General features: G+C 28.6%; 1 protein-coding gene across 2 annotated transcripts; it reads left to right on the top strand.

Annotated features, from left to right (window-relative positions):
* Positions 1 to 596: 596 nt before the first annotated feature.
* On the top strand, positions 597 to 14,144 carry LOC105839168 (guanine nucleotide-binding protein subunit alpha homolog). Of its 2 annotated transcripts, none has more exons than XM_028195227.2 (6): positions 597 to 837; positions 910 to 1,894; positions 9,177 to 9,437; positions 11,025 to 11,075; positions 12,066 to 12,283; positions 12,362 to 14,144. In XM_028195227.2, exons 2-6 carry the CDS (start codon positions 1,679 to 1,681, stop codon positions 12,717 to 12,719), a joined length of 1,104 nt encoding a protein of 367 aa, XP_028051028.1. In that variant the 5' UTR covers positions 597 to 837; positions 910 to 1,678; the 3' UTR covers positions 12,720 to 14,144. The 2 variants fall into 2 exon arrangements, with proteins under 2 accessions (XP_028051028.1, XP_028051029.1); XM_028195228.2 differs by having other exon boundaries at positions 597 to 856.
* Positions 14,145 to 27,192: the final 13,048 nt, after the last annotated feature.

Raw genomic sequence — 27,192 nt, 5'->3', positions numbered from 1 at the left:
GAATGTGTTTAATCATTGGCTGATCAGCTTAGGCTTGTTTCTACCAACGTAAATTAACTTTAATCTCGGTTTAATTTACTTGTTATCTTATTCTAGTTCCAAAAATGAGAAAGAGATAAAGAGTAAGTTAATCCAAGATTAAAATTAATCTACGTTGGTAGAAATAGGCCATAAATTCACTACTTGATACGCGTACCAAATGCTCGGTGTAAACTAGGAGTGCGTTCGGGGAGACGCTATTAGCGCTACCAGCATCAGTCCATCTTTATTACTCATTAAAAGTAGAACAAGGATAAACTGATGCTGATAGCGCTAATAGCGTCTCCCCGAACGCACCCTAGAGCTATGGCTGAAACCAAAAGGTCTCTCCTGTTATTCTTTTTTTTTCGCTGCACTGCTGCACTAGTGCAAGAAGTTAGATGATCTGTTCTTTCTAGCTGCACTGTTGCACTGGTACAATAAGTTAAAGTAAGACAAGTATATTTTTTCTCATTCTAACTTATTGCACCAGTGCAACAGTGCAGCTAGAAAGAACAGACCAAGAATGAGAAAAAATATATTTGTCTTACTCTAACCTGTTGCACCAGTGCAGCAGTGCAGAGAAAAAGAACAAGCCATTTACTCTTTGAGTATAGTAATGTGATGGAGAGCAGTGGACTCTTCTCGCTTGTCTTATACAGTTGTACTCAGTTGTACTCGTCATTTTGCACATTCTCATTGATTGTCTGTCACCGTTATGATGTTTTATTACCGTAAAATACCTCGGTCATATCGATCACATTTGTACAACGTCCATTGTCATATATGTATACTTCACTACGGATCGTAATCATTAACGTACGCGGCAGGCAGAAAGGTGTGCCACACGGCGCTCTTATGCGATCGAATGATTGACTTGTCGCTTTTCAGGAGTGAGAAAGAAGAGCGAGTGGGCGGAAGGGAGAAGGAGAAGACACTCGAACTCGAGCCGCTCAAGATTTAGAGGCGAACAAGCGGGTAAACGAGACGAGATGCGCGTTATCATGAACGACGATCGTGACACGAAACGTCATAAACGTCGTTCATCGGGGACTGTAAGGGTAATGCGGATCGCCACCCGATGATTATTTAATCATGTCCATTTGGTGCCGCTCGCTCGTAGACGAACGCCAGCGACCAGTAGCGGCAGTAATCGCCGCGTGAATCACCTTTCTCTCCGTGTCACTGGAATATGCCACATTCTTCTGCATATATATCCACGAAGTCGTGCGTGTAACACGGTAATACATATGAATATATACGTAGTTCGAGACTGTGTGTAGGAACGATTTGGAAAAGCCATCATATTGATTCTCGGTGACGTTCGGTAGTAGGTTGTGTGATAGACGACGGCCAGTGACCGTCAATGACTTGTGGTCTCAAGCATTCCGGCCGGTTATATCTCGTCCGAGTTAGAAATGCAATTCTGAATCGGTCATTTTCGATCGCGAGGAAGGGACGGGCTCCTGTACGCGCGCAAAACTTGTGTGTTCGGCTGTCGTTTGTTACGTTGGTTTGTTATTGTCGTGACGGCAGCTAAGGAGAAAAGCACGGAAGGAAGGAAGTAAGGAAGGAAAGTGGCGACGAAGACGGAGGAGGAGGAAGAGGGAGAGCGAGAGTGAATGAGCGTGAGCGAGAGAGAGGCAGGGCGAGAGGCAAGATGGCGAGCTCCTTAACGTGGTCGTGTTGCCTGCGTTTCCAATTCAGCCCGGAGGAAATCGAGCAGCGGTACAAGAGCCAGGAGATTGACCGGATGCTGGAGAAGGACCGGCAGACGTTTCGCCGGCAGGTGAAGCTGCTATTGCTCGGCGCTGGCGAGAGCGGCAAGTCGACATTCCTCAAGCAGATGCGGATCATCCACGGGATCAAGTTCGAGGTGAGCCTCTCCCCCAGGACTCGTACGCGCGGATTTGCGCGTACGTGTGACAGAATTGTAGTGGAATCTACCTACGATTGATATTTCGTTCTCTTTCTCATGTATCAGGAGTATTTCCCGATCGTTGCGCGGTTGACATCTCCATACAGCACAGAAAGATTACAGAAATATTGCAGAAATATGTTATTTTAACATTGCAACATTGCAAAAAAACATTGCGAAATTTTGCAGTAAGGTAAATGTATTAAACAAAAGTGTGTAAATAAAGGTCAAAAACAAGCACAAAAAGGATTAAAAATTTTATTAATACAAATAATGTAATTACAAAACGTTTCAACTATACAAATCTTCTTTATTATCAGTTGTGCACGATTAACTCAAATTAGATAAACAATTTTAATTAAACATAATTTGAATTAATAATTTACATTATTTATTATCTCAGTAACCATTAACTTTAGACCCTATCCATGTAATACTTTTTTTCCTTAGATGCTTTTTTAAATTTTGAAAAAAAATGCTAGACATTTTATTTAAATAGATGATGACCTTTATATCTCATTAAAAAAATAAAATAGTAAAAAATAATTATTGTACTATGTTTCTTTATACTATGTTTTTATTTGAACAATTTTTTATACAGTAATATTTTATATTTTAGGTTTCAAGATAAGTACTCTTTTTCAGATATACAGGATATCTGGAAATTCATGCATTTGAAATACAAGACGAGATTCTAAAATAAACAAATCTTTTCTTTAGCAAAATTGCATTTAACAGATAGTTTTCACAGGAGAGCAATTGGAATTAATGAATAAACACTGTTGTCTATCTGATGCTCAGGACTGGCGTACGTTTCTCACTCACTTGTTCGTCTGAAAATGACAAATATAAGTAGTAATATGCTCTGTGAGTTGAACATTCTAATATTTTAAATAGTACATAATTGTGCATGATAATTAAATAGTAAGTCACTAAACGTAAAGAATGATTTCTTAGTTAAGGATGAATATATGTAACTTGTATAAATGTCAAGAAACTGATTTATTGTGTAACAGCTCTAGATTCTGATGATAATGGGGAGGGGGGTAATAAAAATTTTCACTGAACATCGTATATTGGACATTGAACAGTTTGAACACAGTGAGTCCTATGCATAAGAATTTGATCCACAGACAGACGATCTGTGTTAATCAACCTGCATCATTTTACTTAAATTTTTTTAATAAGTCCAATAAGACTGATTTTTTTTATTTGGAAGGGGAGATTTAACCTCACCCCTCTAGAATCTGCCATTGTGCAACAGTGATTAACAATAAAATATTTGAATTAAGATATTGTAAGATCCAATTATGAGACTTTTTTTTTAAATAAAAAATTTGTTCAGAAGTAATTAAGTGTTAACATGTTGTAATAATTATTAATTACGTAAAATCTTAGTAACATTTGTACTGATGTGTGGAAATTTCACTCATTTTTAATAATTATTTACAAAGTATCAGGAAAATTAAAAAAAAATGTAAAGATAAAAATTATTTGAGTAAAAAACATCTTAAAAACTGCAAAAATAAATTTTATTATAACATTTTAAAAGTTAATTTTGAACAAATTCTTTGCATTTTTTATTGTAAAAAAACATAATGAGTTCCTCTAATAATATTAACTCAAATATTTTATTTTATTTTTAAAGACTATTATACAATAAATCAATTTTTCGGCATTTATATTTGGTTTACGTATTCTTCTTTAATTAATAAGATATTCTTTAAGTTTAATAATATTAATTAATTATCATATGCAATTATCGAGGTCGTGGTTCGAAGTTTTAGGTAGAAATAGGAGAGAAAGAATAGAAAAGCTACTAAGTGATGATTTCGATGATGTGAAAAAGAAGGTTTTGTTAAAATTTTGGTATGAGAAGAAAAAAGCGTTTAAAGAAAAGAATAGGTAATGTATTAGGTACTGAATTTGTGTAAACTAAATTAAGAAGACTGTATATGTAATCATCTGTGATTAGATTGTGATAATAGTGTACGAGTATAAATTTTAATAAGTTAGGTGTTAGTATTTAGTGCATGGATGGATGAAAGAGTGAATGATTTAGACTTATTTTGTAAACCAAGTCTCCTTCTTGGCATGTAAAGCTGAAGTAAATAATTATTATTATTATTATCATATGCAATTATTAGAGTAATAGAACGCTTAGTTATCAATATATATTATTAATTTGTATTTATTTTTAAATGAATAAGTGAGAAACACACCAACACATACTGGATAGATGAGAACACTTATTCGTAATTTCAATATGCTCTCCTGTAAAACTGTTTATCAGACGTAATTTTGCTAAAGTAAAAAGTTGTTTGTTTTAGCTACGTCTTATACTTCAAATGTGAATTTCCAAACATCTTGTATATTAAAAATAATAAAAGATCTAAATTTTGATTCAAATAACAATATTTTGTATGCAACATATTATTTGTGCTTTCTTAAAAATATGAAATGTTTCTTGATTATTTAGAAAAATTACACGAATCTTAAACAAAATTTATGCTTTATTTACTGTATAATTAAAATATTAATTTTTGAACATCATAGAAGTATCTAATAAATAAATTCTACTTTTAAAAAACTGCAAAATTATTTTTTAATTAAATATTAAGACATTTAATAATAAATGGATATTGTTTCACACGCTGCTCGGTATACTCTTCGATTGTAAGTCAATTGATCGATCAATATTATCGACTGACTGCTTCAACAGCTGTTCAGCAGGAAAATAGATATAAACAAAAGACAAAAGATTGCTGCCTTTATTCTGAGAAAGACTTGTTATTTGTTTTCTCTAATAATTATTATTCCTTATTATTCCGAATTGTATTCTTTTAATAAAGTTGGTGTATTTTCTCTCGGTCTCAGTTCTTTTCTTTTCCGCGGGCGCGTCTCCGCGAATGTACGCGCATGTGTGGCAGAAGATGTAACAAGATGTATTCACGTTTTAAATTAGCAGAAAAAATGAGCAAAATCAATTCTAATTAATATTTTCATTTGTTGTTAAAGTTACAAAAAAATTATTGTTTTGTAAGTTTTTTAAAAAACAATTTCTAAAGAGATTAAGTTAGCAGAACAAAATTATATATATATACTACTGTGATCAAAAAATAAGGTGAATTTTTCATTTATAAACTTTGCGGGTACTATAAAATCATGAAATTATTTTTTTGTGAGTTGCTAGTACTGTCTTTGACATTTATGCAGAGTTTCATGTCAATATATTCAATTGCTGCAGAGCTACACGTGTTTTTGTAAACATACAAAAGTGAATTTTTAGATTTTTACTATGTCTGATTTTGTTTAGCAAAGAATTTGGATTAAATTTTGTTTGCGGAATGAATATTCTGCCGCGGAAACGTTGAGGATGTTGCAGAAGGCCTTTGGTGATAAGACTATGTCGCAAAAAAATGATTACAAGTGGTACAAAGACTTGAAAGAAGGCTGAGAACGAGTTCAAGACAAATAGCGCCCCGAACGAAATTGAGTGTTTTTGGAACCACTCGAGATTTGACGCGTTTGAGGCACAAAATATCTTTTAAAATAGTTTGGGTTGATCCAAATGAAATGCTCGCAGCATTAGCAAGGTCTCTAATTGCCAATCAATGATTTTCGAGCACCAAATCTTTGATTTCCTTGACGTGGCTTTCATCGGTAGATGTTGATGGTCGTCCGGAGTGCTGTTCGTCTTGAACTCGTTCTCGGCCTTTTTTCAAGTCTTTGTACCACTTGTAAACATTTTTTGCGACATAGCCTTATCACCAAAGACCTGCAACATCCTCAACCAGAGCAGAATATTCATTCCGCAAACAAAATTTAAAGCAAATTTTTTGCTCAACAAAACAGACATAGTAAAAATCTAAAAACTCACTTTTGTATGTTTACAAAAACACGTGTAGCTCTGAAGCAATTGAATATATTGACATGAAACTGCATAGATGTCAAAGACAGTGCTATCAACCCACAAAAAAATAATTTCATGATTTTATAGTACCCGCAAAGTTTAAATGAAAAATTCACCTTATTTTTTGGTCACAGTAGTATATATAAAACAATAAAATTGTATGTAATAATAATATCAGAGTTTGTTGCTAATTTGTTATTTTTGAAATATTTAATTCATTGTCCTCAAAATTAATTTAACAATAAAAAACTGTAAACATACATTTACAAGAATAAATTATAAGAAAAAGATTTGTTACTTGTTTAAGGAAGTTTTGCTGCTAAATGAATATGAATATGATTTTCATGAAACTTTGTAGAGCAGTTCAAATTAATGGTATAAATTGACTGTCAAAATTTCAGAAAGTTGAACTAGCTAGTTATTTAGATATTAAATATTTTATTTACATGGGCTCTTAAGAGAATTGATGAATATTCATGATTTTTTGGTTTTTATCGCCGTATTAAACGATAAAGAAGTAATGAACAGATATTAGTGAAAACTTTACAATGCATCTTAGCTGTCCAGAAAAGTACTGTTGAGTTTTTGAAACGATGCACTTGCTTGTTTGAGTGAAATAATTAATAGGATAAAAAAAGTCTACAATATAATCGAAGCAGTATAGCACGTAAATGTGGTAAATGTGTGCTGAAATGATATAACATGAATTTCAAATTGTTGTATTTAGTTATCTAAGGTTAGTATGATAGTGAGAATGTTTATTCTCAATTTAAAAAAATATTTCAGTAATAAAGTTCTACTTTATAGGCGAATTTTTTCTCATATTCACTATTATTAACTTTATATTATATACAGCAAAAAAGATAACAAAATGATTATTTGAATATTTTTTTTACTCGAGTCTCTGTGCCACTTTTTGTGCCAGTCCTGAGCAGAGAAACCTTTTTAAAGGGATAGTGTTAATAAGGTCCGATTTTGGCCCACTTTAAATTTATTTCTAAACTATTGCAGATGATTTCTTACTTGTTGAATATATTTAAGGAGTTTTTAGGTGAAACGAACATGTGATTAAGATTAAGTTATAACTACATTTGTGGGGTCAATAATGACCTCAAATGATTATTTACTTAGTATACGTTTGCCGTAGGAGAATGCGCATTCAGCACCAGCTACTAACAACAATGAATTAAGATTATGTGGAAGCGCATAAGCATACAATTACATTGTCACAACATTAATAAAAATTTTCACGAATATAGTTAATCCTTTGCGGCATGGTGGTTGATATATTGATCACCTATCTTGAAATCGGTTTTTTTTTTAGTTTTTTTGGACACCAATACTGCATTTTATTTTTTTCTTGTAATTTTACTTCAGTAAGCAAGTCAGTAAGAGTCTTAATGGTATTTGGTAGGGTGTAAGTTTCCTTTATTATTAGCTAATTTTGTTATATAAATAAATTGTAAACAGTTTTTCTTACAAAAAATACATATCCGAATGAAAGAAGACTCATGAAGCCGCAGAAATCTGTGTACAGGGGTTTTTGGGTTGCTGATTACGAATCCACTATCAGATTTTGACGATTCCATCCATCTATTCATCCATCCATAATAAAAAAGGCCATGGGAACGCGAGAAGTTCTCTCGTGGTCGAGCGGTATTGTTGCCGCTTTTCCGCGATGCTGATTGATTCTTTCGCTTGACTAATTTTGTGTTGCAAGAATTGTAATTTGATATTTTATTCAAAACAGGCGCGCGCCCTGTGTGCTAGTCCATCCACTTTGTAAAAAGGAGATGTTACCATTGTATTGTTGCCACTTTTCCGCGATGCTAATTGATTCTCTCACTGCGCTTGGTTCGTATTGTAAGAGTAACTGTCATTGCGATTGAATTTTGACAGCTGTCAAATTTGTATAGATAGTTATCTATACAATTATCGTCGTAGTTTATTTTTAAAAAGTGAAAAGTAAAAAATTAAATAGCGCGCGTCTGTAGTATCTAGTCTTTTTTAAAATGGCAGATCCAATTTGGTGGAAATTGATATATCGTGGTTTTTTGGATTGTTGATTATGAATTCACCATTAGATTTCAACGCTTTTTTAAAAATATCGGATTTAATATAGCGGTACACAATTTTGAGTATTTTTATCGGTTTTTGAGCTTCGAGTAATACTGGGCGAACAGTAGGCATCGCTTCAGAAATTTAGCTGAAAAGGGCAACAAACTCCGAACACTATATTAAACTAACATTACATATTTAAATTTCGTAAGATTCAATTTCCAGTTGTTTATTATTCGAAAGGATATATTTTCATTAACTTTTATAAAAAATAAATATCAAAAATAGCACGATTGATTGTTTTTGAAAATAGCATTTTTGCAATATCAAAACGTGAAAATGTTTTACTTTTAAATAATTTTTAATTTTTTTACTCTTTCCTCTCTTTAAAAAAAAATTTTTTTTAATAACGAAAAAATAAAGAATGGTAGATACGAATTATTTTTATTATTCGAATTTCAAATAATAGCACCGAATTCTACAGGGAAAATTGTATATCAAGTAACGCATGATACATGTCAATATTAAAAAATTATTAAAATTTTAAACAAATTGTTTAAACATTTTTTAAAAAACGGTTTTTAAAATTAATTGTTCCTTTGCTACAAAAACAAATTTATCAGAATCATTCTAATAAAGGACACATGGTAAAATAATTTTTAATAAATTCTTGAACAAATTGTTCACTAATCATTTATTTTAATATTTTTTATCAACAATTTTTTTATATTAATGTATGACATATTCTCCGTAATTAATTTTGCATATCGTTGCTAGGTCAAGTATAAAAATTAAGTAATTGAATTAAATAAATATTGTAAATGATTGAATAAATACGAGTGCACAAATAAATAATTAACAACTAAAAATAAATAATAAGAAATTAAAATAATTTCTAATTATATTTATTTTTTATTTACTTATTAGTTTATTTGATAAACACGGGTCGAAACATGGTGGTAACGTTTTTCTATTCAATAAAGTGGCCAGTCATGTTGTTCAAAAAATTTTTTTTTTGTTTCTAAATTCAATTTGAGTATCTCGCGATTTATTCTTGTGTGTACTTTGAACATGTAAAGGTTTTTAATTCTGTAAAATTAATTTGGAAAATTTTGTACTTCGTAATATTGATAATTCCAATTTAGAATCGTTTTAAGAATTATTTTATTAAACAAAGTTTTTTATAAAAAGACAAAAATATCATATGTCTCTTTCATAAAAAGTTAACTTTGGATGATTAAATTTGATATTATATGTTTTCCTTTTCAGCCTGAATTAATTAAGGAATACCAACATGTGATCTACCAAAATATAATAAAGGGTATGAAGGTTTTAGTGGATGCACGGGATAAGTTAAATATTCCCTGGGAGAATCCTAAGAATTACGACATTGGCTTTCAATTACTTAAGTTCGAGAATACTATGGTGTTGGACACGAGATTATTTCTACACTACGTGCCAGCATTGCAGAGCTTGTGGAAAGATGTGTCGATCAGAAGAGCATTCGACAGAAGAAGAGAATTTCAATTGGTAAAATTTTCTCATATTAACTCTATGGACACGTATTTTTTTATACATCAGGGTATTTATTACATATGGAAAAACTTGATATTTTCAGAGAATTTAATATTTTTCTCAAAACTACGTAGTCGATTCTAATTGTTTCCCGTTGTACTTATTTCGATGCTTTTTATTTTTTTATAAAGTTTGTACGTTTATAGCCAACCACCTGTATATATATTTAATAATATATACGTATACATTATGTATATATGTATATAAATAATGAAAGATATATTTAGTTATTTAAGTTTATATATGTAGTACTCTTTCGATTATTTTGAAACTTAAATATATTATACTAGGGAAGTTAAAGATTTTTTTCTACAAAAAATGGTGATAGTACCGCATCTGGATTCCATAGAAAAAATCGGACCAAAAAAATTTGACAATTTTTTGGTCCGTATTTTTTGAAAAAAAAAATTTCCGTAATTTTTTCATAACATTGTGGGTTTAAAACCCATAATATATATATTTTTTTATCAAAATCGGTTTAGCCGTTTTCAAAAAAAAATTTTTTTTTTCGATTTTTTTTTTTTATAACTCCCATAAAAATTATTTTTTAGATATAATACTTGAGGAAATTTAATCTCACATCAATGCCAACTTTTTGTAAAAATCTCAATCAAATCCGTGCGGGGGCAGCACACACATGTGTTAACGCTTTTTACGAGGATGAAGTTTAGGAAGAACGATTGGATCTTGGTATTTGCACTTTATTTCTTCCTTCGTACAGAGTCTGCGCTCGCGTTGCCGGTCCATATATATACCCCGCCAGAATCCTCGATTATTCGCTACGGAATCAATTCCGAGAATTGGCACGTCTTCTTCAAATTTGCCTTATTCCTCGTAGCGGGGCAGAAATTCCGTTCAACAGTGACTCGGCCCTTCACGAGACAAGTTCCATACATACTCGATAAATAAGGCTCAATAACAAATAATAATGATAGGCGACGCAAGGAAAACATGCTTTCTCGCCAACAATACAATCGAGCGGAGCCGATTCCCCGCGAATTGCTTACACATGCTTATCCTGCTATGCCCTTTAATATGTGAAATTTAAATAGCTTTTATTAGGTAGTTTTTTTGCGAGTATATGATTAAAAGAAATGTTGAAGAAAGTAATAAAATAAATTTATTTTAAACCTGCATTAAAGAGTTCTCTAATTTTACCTATAATTTTGAATAAATATTTTGGAAAATTTGACACTCAGGAAATTCTTTTACAAAATTTGAGTACATACCTTGTACATGCATACTATAGGTATATGTAAATATTTTAATAATAAAAAATTGCAATAAGTTAATTTAATTATTTTGATATTATTTTCTTACGTATATACATGTATGTATATAATTATATAAATATTATATACATTTTGTGTGTGTACGTGTAAACAAATAATATTAAAATAATACATTTTTTAATTTTTTAGTATTAAAATATTTACATGTATCTATAGTATACATGTACAAGATATGCATCCAAATTTTGTAAAAAAAAATATTTGTAAAAGAATATGCTATAATTATATACACTATTTCATATTTTTTCAGAGTGATTCTGTTCAATACTTCTTGGATAATCTCGATAGGATTGCGAGAGTGGTAATATTTTTAACAATTTATAATTATATAACAATTTAATATATTTTACAATTATTTTTAAAAAAAATTTCTTTAGGATAAAAATTAACAAAAGTTATTTTTAATATTTTAAACTTTAAAATGCTTTCTTTGCAATTGGCGCAATAATTTATTGTAACAATATGGAATTTTTGTTCGAATACTCATTTCTTATAAAATTTTTAATTTTAAAAAATTTATGAAAAAAAAAGCAGAAATGTTATAATGTGTTTAATATATTCACAAATAAAAAAAAATTTTTTTTAATCTTCTAAAATACTCCCGAAACGCAAGAAAATTTTCAATGTGTGAAGCTCTTCAGTAATAGTGTATATAGAAATGAAAGTAATCGATAATTACCACATTATTTTCTGAAAAGTACTGAAAAAAACATTACATTAGTTATATTAGGATTATTACACTAGTACAATAGATAAAAATTTTACATAATTATACTTTGTACTTAAAATGTAATTATAATATAATGATATTTTAATCAAAAGTTTATATAAAAATTATTTTTACAAAAATTTTTATTCGCAGTTTATTATTTTGCAATTTTACTTTTTTTAATTAGTAATTTATTAAGGAGTAACACTAGTGTGACCTCAAAACCATATGTGTTTTTGTGAATTTTTGGGTGGAAAATGAAATGTAACAAATTAAAGTTATAGATATTTTCTATGTATCAAAGTATAAAAAATTTTTTTTATTTGATTAAAAATAATGGCGTCTGTACGTTTCACAGTTCGAATTAATTGCATTTGAAGCAGTTAAAAAATTTTTTTCCCACAAGACTAATGTAGCATCATTCTTGGGATGTTAAAAAACGCTTTTAGCAAAAAAAATTGCGATTTTTTTAAAGCAGTTACACTAGTGTTACCTCTTAATAATTTTTAAGTGACTGGTGTAATAATTTTATTTCTAATTATTTTTAATTATCTGTAAAATATACAAAAAAAATTTTTTTAGGATTATACACCCACTCATCAGGACATCTTACATTGTAGAAAGGCGACAAAAGGAATTTCTGAATTTGTAATATCGATCAATAATATCCCATTCCTTTTTGTTGATGTTGGTGGTCAAAGGTCTCAGAGGCAAAAGTGGTACCAATGCTTTGACTGCGTGACGTCTATACTTTTTCTTGTATCGTCGTCAGAATTTGATCAGGTTTTGCTTGAAGATAGGTAGGCTATCTACTCTGTTTTAAAAATTTGTAAAATAAATAATGATAACGTTTTTGCTTTCATCAATTAATCTTGTAGGAGGACTAACAGATTGGAGGAATCAAAAAATATATTTGATACAATCGTGAACAACATGATATTCCGTGGTGTTTCGATAATTTTGTTTCTAAACAAAACGGATTTACTTGACAAGAAAGTGAGGTCACAAGATACAAATGTTCGTTTGTATTTCCCACAATTTACGGGTGATCCACATTCCATGAAGGATGTGCAAAATTTTATTCTCGACATGTTCGTTTCGGTAAAGAGGGATCCGAGGAAGCCGTTGTTTCATCATTTTACCACCGCGGTGGATACAGAAAACATAAAAGTCGTCTTTAATGCTGTGAAGGATACTATTCTGCACCGCAACTTAGAGTCCCTTATGCTTCAATAATGTAAAAACAGAAGAATAATTAACCAAGATAAAAAGCAGCTAGTGAAACAAAGGTACGCGATCAGAAATTTAACATTTAATATATTATTAATCTAATCTGTAGTTTTCGAAGAATATTGCAATATATGTTAGGTCAAAACGCATTTTGATAAGACAATATATATATGTACGGATATACGACTTTTGAATATTTACCTTCATATATAGATACATTTATACGTTTAGATAGTTAAAAAAACTGCCTGATATATTATAAAGATATATTAAAAAATATTTGACTTTACATACACTGTGTGAGCATACACGCGCGCGCGCGTGTGTGTGTGTCCATACAGCACAGAGAACATTTCAGTAATGTTGCAACGTTGCTGCGATATTGTTGAAATGTTATGTTCCGTGTTGTATGAGTTTTCATTGTGTGTTTTGATGAATATTAAATAGTTGTAAAATCATTACATACAAATTCTATTGTACATAATTATTTATGTTTATTATATTGTCAACAATTTCAACGATAAATAGATTGACACGTTTGTATAGAAAGAAAGGATCAGTTATAAAAATAATTCAGTTTAGATTCCTACATTCATAAAAAATATATAATAATTCGATATTTTTTCTCATAATTTAATACGTAAGATTATTACTGATTGCTGTATTAAACCAGAATTCGCAAATCTACAAGTAACTTATTTTTTATTTAAGATTGATTACTTTTATTACCAAATGCATTAATCGTTTGGGTGAAGAAACATGATTGCGCTCTATTTTTTTCTATAATGAAAAAAAATTCAACAAAAGCTTTGTTTCTTTTTTTTTCCCCTTTTATATTCAGTATCATTAGCAAATATTTGAAGTTAGTTTGATTTAATAACCGAATCGATTAATAATAAAATAAAGTTCGATTGATAAAAAAAGTATAATTGAGGCTATATGAATAAAAATCATGTAAAAATTGAATACATGAACGATGCAACGACCTATCGCTGCGCTTGCTCAGCGTTTTTCGTCTAGATTTTACGACTATTTCCGGCGCTTAAACGATTAAAACGACAAGAAGACCAAATATTAGATTCAAGCTATCTAAACCAAATGAAGCTAACCAGTTTGTGTTCAAATTGTTGTAAGAACAAAAAGGTTCACCTGTCTTTTTAAGGAGAAGAAATATTATTCCATACAATATTTCAATCTTTGTATTTTGCATTCTATAAATTAATTCCAGGCTGCTGTTATTGTCAAGCTGAAAACAATTGCATTAACTGAAACTGTATCCTTTCTTTATATAAAAAATGTAACATTGATTGAAAATTTATAAATTCTTTTTTATGTATCTAATTCTGTATAAATCATGTATTTAATGTTGGAAAGAGTTTTGTATGCTTTTTAAAATTATGAAGTATAAAATTAATTATAAATTTAAAAAAATACAGTAGCAGCTGTTTTTTTAACTTTGAATAATTATATCACGTGTTGCAAATGTAACAAGTTTTATTCACTTGTTCTGTATATTTGAATTGCAAATTTGCATTTGATGCATGATCATTATATATATACATATATACATATATATTTTCGAGAAGAAAATTAAAGAAAATAAACAGTATTATTTTTCCATATTGTGTGTATTAATCTTACATACAGAAAAATACTATACTTGAATTAAGTAAATATTACTTGTTTCATGTAAATTTATCACAAGTTATTGCAAGTATTAAATTTATTTAAAATATATTTTAAATTTTAATAATTTAATCAAGAAAATTAAGTTAAAACAAAAATTTGATTTACTTACTGTTCCTTTTCTTCTTAGTAAAACTTTAATATTCTTTAAATATAAATTCTTTTTCCGAGTGGGTAATAATAAGCTTCTTTTAAATTTGTGATGAGTATATTTCAAGACTATTATAAAAAAACAATGAATTAAAAATAATTGTTTTTTTATCATAGTAGAATTGATATTTTTCTGTGTGTACCTTCTTCACTTTATATACTTGCTAAATTGAAAAAAAAAATTCGTATAAAATATATTTAATTTAGTATTACAAATTTTATATTATATGTTTGTTTACACGCATGCATATTTGTTCATATAAATTTTATTATTTTACAAGTAAATGTCAGTTATAAAATCTGACATGATTTTGGACTAAACCATTGTAATATACTAAAAATTCTGAAAGTAAAAAATACATAGAGGAAAGGTACCGAATTTGGAACACCACTTTGTTTTTTGGACTATATTTCTTAAATAATGATTAGAAAAACATCTTTAAAAATACGAATTTAAATTGAAAAGTATTTTCTATCAAATGATGTAGTAATCTTCATAACTGTTTCATATTTTTTTAATAATTAATGTTTTCGTGATACATGTCAAAAAGGGCATTTGACGAAATGGGCGACTAATTTGGAACCTGTATACGATCGAAGTATTAATGTTATATTTTATTGACTTATACATCTTATCTAAATTACATAGTTCTATAGACTCTATGTTATTCCGTTTGGTTCGCCTAAGAAGCGTTTTTTTTTTTAACAGGCATGCTTTTTTCGATTCTTCTATTGTCTCTCGTGAAATCTTGTCTCGACACATTTAGGTTATTATACATGTGGATTATATATTAAAGTTACGGTAACGGCCTAGCTATACTATGGTCACGGTGTAGTAACAGTTGTCATGGTGTAGTAACAGTCATTATTAGATCTCTGATCTCACGGAGTGTTCTAATTTACGCACACACGGCAATGTTGTTTAAAACTGCACTATGAAATAAATATAAAAGAGAAAAATAACAGTTTTAGGAAACTACAAACGTGTGAAATGATGGTAATGATATTGATAATACACTATTGTTTAAACTGCAATTTGAAAGAGAAAATTGTGCAATAAAACTCTTGCTTTTAACAAATTTGTATGAAATATGGGTTTTTATTTCTTTAATTAAGCGGATCATGTTTTTATCAGTATTCGTACAGACCGAAGTTTAGTTTCCAAGAAATAAGGGAGTTCTAATTTAGCAAACTGTTCCAAATTCGGTGTTTTTTCTTTATAATATATAATTATTATTCAGTCGTGTGTTTTTAACAACAAATGTTACAGTATCTTCTATTTTATGTACATTAATTATATAAAGGTTTCGCGTAATGACATCAACTATTAGTCTGCTTGATTCTATGTACAATCAAAAAGTTTCTGTATATAATATTCGTTTACTTTTTTCATATAATTCTCCAAACATTTTTGCAATCACGTTATTAGTCATTCCAATTTTGTACATCGTCTGTTACATAAAATCTTTGTCACTTTTAACGTGTGGAAGTTCCAGTAAAACGGAATAAGTAGAATAATACTGATAAGTAAATTTTCATGCAGCTCAGAAGATTGCAATAACATTGTTGCAATATTATATATTGCAATGCAATGTTGCAAAGATTTTTGCAGCATTATAATTCAATAATGTTACAGCAGTGTTTTAAAAATGTTATGAAAAATAATATTATATGCTTCATTTGCGAGCAGTACGCGCTACTGCCATCAGATGGACGCGGCAGAATTCTGCTTCTCGTAATCAAAATCTAAACTATTAAATAGGTTCAGTGATAAATATTAAATAGATAGTAGTGACAAATTTTTAATGATATGAAATATATCTCATTTCTTTGAAGGATGAGTCACCAGAATTAAGTTCGAAAATAAAAATAAATGATATATATTTCATATCTTTCAAGGGATGAGTTCTTAGAATAAATTCGAAGATGAAAATAAATGAGATATATTTTTACAGTAAAATTTTTAGTTCTATAAAATTCAGGAATATATTTCTGACAATTATATTCCATACAGCATCGAAAGATTATATCCACATTGCAACAATCTTCTATTGCAGTAGTGCAATATTGCAATTACACTGCAAAATGTTGATGTATCTATTGGATTGCAGCAATTATGAAATGTGCTTTTTTGAAGATTACAACAAAAAATCATATCAACATTGAAATGCAATGATTTGCATAATACAATGTTTCTGTATTCATTGAATAATATAAGAATATTTTTGTTATAGAAATAAATAAATTCATTAATTTTGTATTTGCAATTATTTTATACATTTGACTACTGCCAATGCGATCCAAATGAAAATTGATTTTCGTTAACTTCTTTTATGTTCAAATATTACAAAGTCTTTTATTATTAGAGAAAGAGAAGTCTTTTATTATTAAAATAAATTATATTAAATTTTAATTTTTTAATGTTCTAAAACATAATATAATAAGTACACAAACTTAAGCTTAATTACACAAAAAAATTAAATTATGTATAATAATTATATATATATATAATACTGAGAGACTCAAGTTTAAGAACAAAAAAGTTAAAAAAATTACCGATCATATATATATATATATATATATATATATATATATATGATATAATCGGTAATTTTTTAACTTTTTTGTTCTCAAATTTGAGTCTCAGTATTTATTATTACCCTGAATTAATTTTTATATAGAAATTTTATTGTTATTGAACATTTTTTATTATTTTCTTTTTGAATTCAATTATGTATTTTAAAACATATAAAATAGTTTTTAAAAAAGCTGTTTGTAAATCTAATTTAACGAAAAATCAAGTCTATAATGTTGATATATATTTTACACCAGCATCCTCTAAATGGCAACTTAAATTATCAGAATAAAAAATATATTGCTGTAATATTATATTGTAATATTTTTAAAGATATACATTTTTGTCATTGTCATACAATGTTGTAGCAATTTTTCTGTGCTATATAAGTTTATAATGGGTATTTCCGTTATTAACCAGAATTATACTAATTACGTACTAAATTCTATTTGTATATATGTATGTATGCATATATGTGAATATTGTGTGTATGCTGTGTGTCTGTTATGTATGTAAAAAGATATTAAAAGGTGTGTGTCGCATTTAAGCTCTCGCATATATTTTATATGAACAGCTGATTGTATTAAAGAATGATACATAATCGGTATATTTTGTAAATGAAATTTTTACATTCCTACGAAGGAGAAATCAGGTCCAATTTATATAATTGATAACTCACGTCGTTTTTATCACAGTAATATTGTCTTGAACATACCTTGTTTTTATACTAATTTATACATATACAAGGAAAAATGCGAACATTGTCGATTTATTAATAGGAAGATAGATGGGATGAATGTAAAAGTCTACTATAGTTTTTTGATATCTTCGGTCAATGACAACCGAGATATTAATTTTTCAAATTGTATGAATGAGAGCGCGCCGAGGGAAACTCCGACCGGCTCGAGCTATAACTACTGAAATATAATATAACTGGAACAAGTGCGAGCGCTAGTGTTGCGATCTGACAAAGAAGGTCCTAAGAGGTATCCTTATACCTTTTTAATTACATGTTTATGAACACAATTAAAAAGGGACAAGGATACTTCTTAGAACGCTTTCTCTCGGATCACTTTTAACAAAGGAATTCTACCGCTACACTCGTGTCAAGCATTGGCTGCCGACGAGGGGAGGGGGTGGAAAAAGCGCAGCGAAGCATGAGCAACGGCGCCCCCCCCTCCGCCACCGACAGCCAATGCTTGACACAGTGGGCCGTGCTATAGCTCGAGCGGCTCGGCGCACTCTCATTTATACAATTTGAAAAATTAATCTCGACTATCATTGTAGATATTCAAAAAGTATGATGGACTTTTATGTTCACCTCGATCCCGTCTATCTTCCTATTAATAAATGAACAATGTTCGCATTTCTCCCTGTATATCATTTACACATGATTAATGTGTTGATACTCACAATGTGGAGAATGCTTATGATTTTTATAAAAATATTTATAAGAGATGTAAAAGAAATATATATTGCTGACATTTGTCGCCATAACAAATTCGTAAATATAGCTTTAGTAATTATATACGTAGTAAAACTGGTTTAATAGAAAATTTTTTTGATACTCAAATTTTCAAACCTTAGATACGCAGGATTGTTAGTGGTCAGAGAAAATCAGGAAAAGTCAAGAACTCACGGAACTTAACATAAAATTATCATAATACTAGTCTAAATGTTTAAATTTAATTAAAAATTATTTGATAGAATTAATAAAAATATTTAAGAAAGCATTGTAATTATTTTTTATGATTGTTCAATTTTGCAGCGAGTGATTTGCAAAAGTTATTGCCATTAACGAACAGTTAAAGAAAAAAATTTATATCTTGACTTTGTAAAAGTCAAGATATGTATTAATGACATTTTATAAATTATTCACAACAAGATTGTAAAAAAATTATGAGGAATATTTATAATGCTTTATGTATTTTTTAATGAACGAATTTAAAAATGCAAAAGATGTTTTATCCTGATTATACAAATATTTAATGGAGTGTCCTTAGATTTTGACTGCAAAAAAATTCAATACAATATATCCGAAATATAAAAAAAATTGTTTATCTCTTTAACAGTTGGTTTCACCATCTCCGGTTATCTTAACCGACCGATTATTCCATTGGAATTGACCAACTATATTTGTCATTAAGCAAAATTAACAAATGTGATTGGTCAATTTTGATAGAATAATCGGTTGGTTAATTTAACCAGAGTTTGTGAAACTGACCCTAAATAGTGAGCTTCTTTTTTTATTTAACAAATAATATTTAACAAATAACAAAATAAATACAAAATTGAAGGATTTTTGGCAAATAACTTTTTAATTAAACTTTTTTTTAAATTAATGCCGCCAATTGAAAGAGCGAAAAATTTCACATAAAAAATGTTCATAAAGTTTTTTTTTTTAAATCATAATTAAGAGCTAGATTTTTTTGAAAATCTTGCCATTTCGTTAGCGACTTAGAGTAGCGACAAGTGCGGAGCGCCCGCATGAGCCCGCGCGCTTGGCACAAATACGTTCATAATGTCCGTCTAACTAAAAAAATATGTTTAAAAACGATTGATTTTGATAAAACATACTTCAAACTTGAAGTTTAATGTAATTTTAATGCAAAAATAATAATTTAAATATTAGTAATTAAAACATAATGTTTTATTATATGAAATTCTCTGCAGTATTTCACTTGCCACTTTTATAAATTCATTCAAATTACTTAAAAACTATAAGATGTTATTTTTGATATGATACTTTATGAGCTCTGCAGATTAAAAAAATTACAAAAATTTATTTTGTAAAATACAAGACTTTAAAAGTTTGTAATGAAAAAAAAACATGTTTCTTTCATAAGTTCTTCAACTTGTCTTGGAATATTGAAGATTAACAACCTTGCGGACCCGAAAGTTCTAGTTTTAATGAAACTTGGCATAAATGTAGAGGTAAATACACGAATTTGAAAATTTTTAGTTGGTGCTTATAAACGATTTAAAGGGTTGAAACCACCCTTCAAAAATTTAGTTTTTGCCTTTTTTCGATATATCGTAAACTAAACAAAATATAAAAAAATATTTTATACAAAAGTTTTACAGCATAAATACTTCTATTTAACTATGCTGTTTATTTTTTGAAAAAATTTTTTTTCAAAAATTTACCCTTTATACTTTCCTTATGTTGAGTATTTATTGCATCAAAATTTCAATTTCAGTGAAATTTGGCACAAATGTAGAGGGGGACAATACACGAATTTAGACAATTTTAATTGGTGCTCAAAAATGGTTTAAAGGGTTAAAACTACCTTTCAAAGATTGAAACATTTTTGCCTTTTTCGATATATCTCGTAAACTTAACGAAACATCAAAAAATATTTTATACAAAAGTATTTCAGTATAAATACTCCGTTTAACTACGCTGCTAAAAAAAAAAAAAAAAAAAAAAAAAAAAAAAAAAAACTTTTTTATTAAAAAATATTAAATAAAATTGACTCTTATCTATCCCTAAAAAAATTTTTTTTTGAATTTGTTTATAACAAAATTTAGTTAAATAAATTAAAAATTTTTTTTACGCTTAAAATATTCTTTTGACCCAAAGTAAAGCTTCTAATAGTTATTTTTCTCAGTCTAGCTATGGGCAATAATGCGTACAGACAAATAAATTGTTTATAACATTATTATAACAAAATAAAAAACATTTTTGGCAACGTAATACATCATTTCCATGTAATATTTGCCATACAATCAAATGGCGCTATTAATTTTTCTTAAAAAGTTATTTTTATTTGTTTAAACAAATTTGGTTATAAACAAATAAAAAATTTGTTTACGCCTAAAATGTTCTTTTGATTTAAAGTGAAGGTTCCAATCGTTATTTTTCTGATCTTATAATACTATATCCTAGAAATACTAGAAAGAAAACATAATTTTCATGCTTGCATTTGCTATTTTTAATTTTGAAAAAATAATATCAAGTTTTTAGTGACCCCAAAAACGTAATAATACATATTTTCAGCGCTAAATTTTAATAACTTTTTGAGATCTGGAAATATTTGTGTGAAATTATGAAAAAATGGTTCAAAATTTTTCAACAATTTTTAAAAAACACATATTTTTAAGAGGTCTTTGATTCTATTATCAATTAGAAGATAATCTAAAAGGTTTTGTTTAAATTCATGCTGTTTTTAATTATTTTGCAGTTATTAATGTCTAAAGGCACTCCACTAATTGTTGAATATCTCCTTGAATTATGTAATGTGTCAAAAAATAAATTTCTAATTAAAATAATAATTAGAAATGATTAAGACATAATAATTAGAACATGAAAAGCCAATAATTATTAAATATAAATAATGTTCTAACGAGATGATTAAATCTCAATAAATAATGCGTAAAGATATGATAAAATATTGGCGTATTGAAGTAAAAAATCAGTTGATTGATCAAAGAAGCAGAAGCTACATAGTACGGATAAAGAAAAAAAGAAAAATACAATTTGAGAAAATAAAATAATTAAAAATTAAGAAACTCAAAATTGTGTTATAGAATTTAAGAAATTACATAAATAAATGAAAAGATAAATGCTTTCCCTTTTTAAATCTGTAAGATTGAAGTTTTTAGTTTTAAAAATGCTTTAAAAAATATGACAAAAGTTAGATTTTATTTTGTCATTTTCTGTTTATTTTTTTGTTATAAAAATATAATAATAAAACAATAATTAACAATAAATAAAAAAAAGTAGTATTTTAGTTTTATTAATTACAAAATTTTATTTTTATCTTCAGCTGAGAAAATTTTCCAAAAAGTGACGAAAAAATTGATAACTTTTTCCTAACAATCCTGATACGATTATTAGAATTCAGAACATGGTAATACTTGATATATGTTAGCGATTATATATTTTATGGAACTACATTTTTGATATACAGTGGATGTATCATGTATATTTTCTATTAAACTTATATTTATAAATAAAACAATATCTGTACATAGTACGAAATATACACAGACTTGAAATTTAATAATATAGACTGAGAATATAAAATTATGTGATAATATTTTTTTTTTTTTTTCAAACGTTTCCAAGAAATAATTTTTATATCTTTCAAATTCTAAACAAATAATTTTTAATACCTTCAATTTAATCTATTTGATATGTTTCAAGTTGTAAAATGCATATTTATATAGAATGTTATATAAAATGCATTTAAACCAAACTGTTGGAGAAACAGCATCATATATTTTTTATTTACGCTTACATTCGTAAATTAAAGAAACTAAAAATGGACAAATATTTATTTATTCTTTTCCATATGATTGAAAACAAAGAAGTGAGACAGGATATTACGAGGAAATAATAGATTGTACATACGTGTTTGTATATACATTTGTATATATACGTAGCTAATGAGTAACTTCGGGTTTCCTCGTTATCATTAGCGCTGCCATAATTTTTATAATTTGTATGATTTATATTAAAAAATTAATATTTTTAAAAATAGATAAATGTATTCGTGAGGTTAATCAATATTTTGTTGGCATTAAGAGGGGAAACTTATGTAAATGGCCTAAATTTCAAGAATTTTTTTAAATAAAAGTAATGAATCTATTGTTTGGAAACTTTGAGTATTTTTTGACTTTTAGTCTATTACATATTTTTTCAATAAGAAATATTGTAAATTGTCCAAGTAATGGCGGCTCAAAGATGGCTCCTCTAAAAATCGTAATGAATAAATAAAATAATATCTGTACATAGTACGAAATATATACAGACTTGAAATTTTATCGTAATAATATAGACTGAGAATATAAAACGCCGAGGTCGCGAAAATGATCCAAAGTCAAAAATTCATGAATCTAAATTTACTTAAAAAATTGAAAAAATAACAACAATTAAAAATAAACGATATTTTTTTATAACTTTAAATTGATTCTTGCAATTGTTTATAAACAATTGCAAGAAACTGTTGTTTAAAAATTAATAATAAACAAATGAATAGGTTTATGTTGTATAGAAAAAGTTAAAAGTTAAAGAAAAAATATATATATGTGTGTACAAGGGGATATTGGTCGTCAACTTTTTCAGCTGCACGTCCCGGCGCGAAAAATTTTGTGTTTCGAGAAAAACACGTTTAAAGTTTTTTAAACAAAAATGTAAAAAAATGTATTTTATTAAAACTTGTAACTATTTTTTATTAATCAGACCTTATTCTACAAACTGCTACAATAAAGTCGCTTTTTCCTCTTTACGAGCTGTCAGAGTATCTTTATTATAGAGCTTTCGAGGCTGCGGCGTCTCTTGCCTCTCTATGCGATGCTGATCGACGGCATAAGCGAAAACTTTACATAGCTCCAACTACAATATTAACACGATTCATTACGATTTATTTTTACTATTTGAGGTGTTTACGAAGCAACTGCTTTATTCGCTTGCATACTAACTGAGGAGACACCATCTATTCAAAAGAAGATCGTTACACTCACACGTATATACATGTACTTTTTCTTTCCCTTTGTTCTTCGAAACAAAAATTCGAACATTTGGTTTCTTATAAGCAATTGTTATTTATACCTAAGTCAATTTTTAGAAGTATTAGGCCTGGTCTACAATAGTTGGAGTAAGTATGAAGTAAGAAGTAAGAGTAATGTAATTTTCTTCTGCGCTGTGATTGACCGAGCGTTAAGAAAAGCAAAAGTAGGAGTAAAACGAAATGAAAATAATTTATTTCGCTTACGCCAACTTTCTGATACTGGATTAACCCTTTTACGCCTAGTCTTACTTCTTACTCCATGCTTACTCCAGCTATTGTAGATTAGGCCTTATTGTGCGAAAGGACAATACCGAAACCGAAAGGCCAAGCGTTCTACGTGCGCTCGTGTACTTGTGCTTTTTGAGTGTTGAGAGCGCTTCACAATTCGTTCAAAATAATATTGAAAAAGGGTTCAGATCCTGTAATAATTGCTTTATCATATTTTTGAGATGTTTTTCTATCGATTTAGGGAATAAAAAATTTTGTCAAAAATTTTATTTTACATGAGTTTCCCTCCCTTAATGCCGACAGGTTTTCAGTAAAACACACATTTTAAATATTACTTGAGAAATAGTCGTTATTTACATAATATTTTATCTATATAATCTAACATGTAAATTATAAATATCAAAACCACATGAAAAATAGAGACCAAGAGGATGATCAAAGGCAAAAAAGCATATATGTAATAAGACTATATTGCTATCGTCGGGCTTATCCTATAGGAGGAATGGGTGAAATCAAAGAGAAATAGACGTAGTGAAAATAGTGGTTACGTTCAGAAAACACAAGTGATCAGTGAGCGGTCAGTAATTATTGGTCCTTACTGTTAGATTTCTAAATTTAGACCAATTATATTAGCAAATTACTCAACTGTTGTGTTTTCTGAACGTAGCCAGTGTATCTGCGTTGTTTTGCGCAAGCGTGGCATATGGTAGTAGCGACGCGCGGGGCGCGCGGTAGTGAGAGCGGCTTTAGCACGTACGTAAAACTGTCAATGTATACTAACAGCGTCTTCGACCGGCTTGAGTTAATCGCTCCGGGAGTGATTAATGACGTCATAAGGCCAATCACAGCTATTTTTCTAAATCAGAAAATAACCGATTGGCCAGTTCTAGAGGAAAAGAACCGGAGACGGGTTAACCCAGCACCGGTCGGAAACGCCATAAGTAGCACTGTAATGTTTTCATCCTCTTTTCAAACTAACTAGCAATATAATCTTATTACATATATGCAAAAAAGGTGAGACCAAAATCAGAGTTGTAAGTTAAGTGGCATAATTGCTAATAGGTTCTGAGTTCGCATTACTTTCAGCTATAGGGGGAAGGGGGCGTAATGGCAAAGATTGAAACTATTCTCATTCTCAAATATAGTAATAAGAATAAAAAATAATTAACGAAACATGTCCGTACACGCCTGCATCCGAAAAATAGACTTTCTAAATATTGTATAAGAGTGGGACTGACTAATGTTTATATAATCGATGCAGTGATGCGATGAAAATGACATCTTTCATACCATTCTCTAACTATTTCACAGAGTCTGATTTCAGTGCGGATTTTTATAATGGATTTCCTTATGGATCGTCCTCCTAGTTTCTATTCTTCATGATTAAAACCATTAAATGATAGATTCAGATTAAGAAAATTGAGTTCTTTTTTTTTTCTTTCAACATCAGTTTCAAAATAGTCATCATATTTTAGTTTTTCAATTTTTGTAAAATTATTTAAAAAATTTAATACAAAGAACGAGACCAAAAAACAGATGAAATTTCGCCTATTTTGGGACCCAAAATATGGGTTAAATTGACTGAATATAGACTGAGACGCATCAGATCATAAAACGAATTGGAATAAAGAATTGAGATCATATTTGTTATATCTTGTCTTGAACCGATTTGCTTCAGTCTATTCTATACAAAATTTGAAAAAATTTAGGAATGTTTATCTTAATCATGATTAATGATTAATCTTATAACATAAAATGCTTGAGTCAACTATAAAGAATAACCCAAAAATCGGCTATTTCGGGGCCCACAATTTCGGATCCAAATTTTGAACTAAATGATAGCTTATGACGAGACATTGATCACATAAAAGTTTTAAGTTAAGCATACTTTTTATTTCGGAGATATGATTAAAATAGCTATTCCTCATTAACTTTATTAATTGCAATTAATTGAACTAACTTTACTGATATTTTTTTGCATAAATGAATACGATTTAAGAGTCATACAGTTTTTTTAGTTTTGATTACAGTCATTTTAGTAAAATGAGTTGACGTAATCTATTTTTTCTAAATTTTTAATTATTTATAACCATTGCTTGCAAAATCAATTTTTGCAAGGCGCTTTTTATGTTAGACATTTTTTTATGCACTTGTCTTTCTTTTTGTTATTGCTTATCTGAGCCTTGTTAGTTTACTCGTGAACAAGAACAAATTTCAAAAATTTATATTGTTCATTTTTTTCATGAACAAAGTATTATTTAAAAAAAAGTTGTACATACATGTTTTTTAAATGATTTTTTCCGTAGACTCAATTGGCGTAATTGGTTCTCTTTTGCAGTCAATTGTTAATAATTTACTTATAACAATTGCAAAATTGATTTTTACAAAGGAGTTTTTGTCAATTTTTTGTACTCCCCCCTTTTATTATTATTATTATTATTATTATTATTATTATTATTATTATTACTTTGTTAACCCGTGTTGATCTAGTCACGGATCTTAACGAATTAATGAAGAATAGTTACTTTAACCTCTCATATCTTTAAAACAAAAAATAGGCTCAACTTGAAATTTTTCTGTAATTAATAGAATCTACTTGATCCGCTACAAAAGTTTCGAAGCATTTAATTGGCCAATTAGAACAAGGAATTTTATGAATTGATCAATCAAAGAATACTTCGAAGTGTTTGTAACATCAAGTAGATTGCACCCAATGTTTTATTATAAGTTATCATTTAGCCCACATTTTAAGTTCAAAATCATGGGCCTCAACATGGACAATTTTTGGCTTCACTCTGAGTAAAATTAAAAAAAAAAATGAAATTTGAGATAAGACAATTTGATATACTATTGGATCTTTATTTTTGAAATTTAAATACTTCAAATTCTTGAATATTTTGAATAATTTTTGGAAAATACTAAGTCGCAATATTTGTGTCAAAAATTTATATTAAAACTTCCGTTATTTCGCCATCTTAGTATAAATAACAACGAAACAAAATTGTTACGTTTTATAGTGATGTCTCTTTAAAATTATGGTGTATCTATACATACCAAAATACGATGCGAAAAAAATTATGGAAAAGAAATACAAAAACAGTGAATATAAACAGTAAAAATGCATAACAATAATTTATGAAATTCAGCGCACAATATTTTAAATATTTCTTAATAGCACTGTGAAAGAACCGTCGATAATAAATTTTTGACATTTATTAATTATTATATGTGTGCGTACGTGCGTGTATGTATACTCTATGCATTTACAATTTTACTTTATCGTTTTATTGTGAGTTAATTGTAGATATATCGTGCCTTTTGTACA

This window comes from Monomorium pharaonis, chromosome 7, assembly GCF_013373865.1.
Source record: "Monomorium pharaonis isolate MP-MQ-018 chromosome 7, ASM1337386v2, whole genome shotgun sequence".
In the NCBI taxonomy this organism is placed as follows: domain Eukaryota; kingdom Metazoa; phylum Arthropoda; class Insecta; order Hymenoptera; family Formicidae; genus Monomorium; species Monomorium pharaonis.
This window is presented reverse-complemented; position numbering and strand designations above follow the sequence as displayed.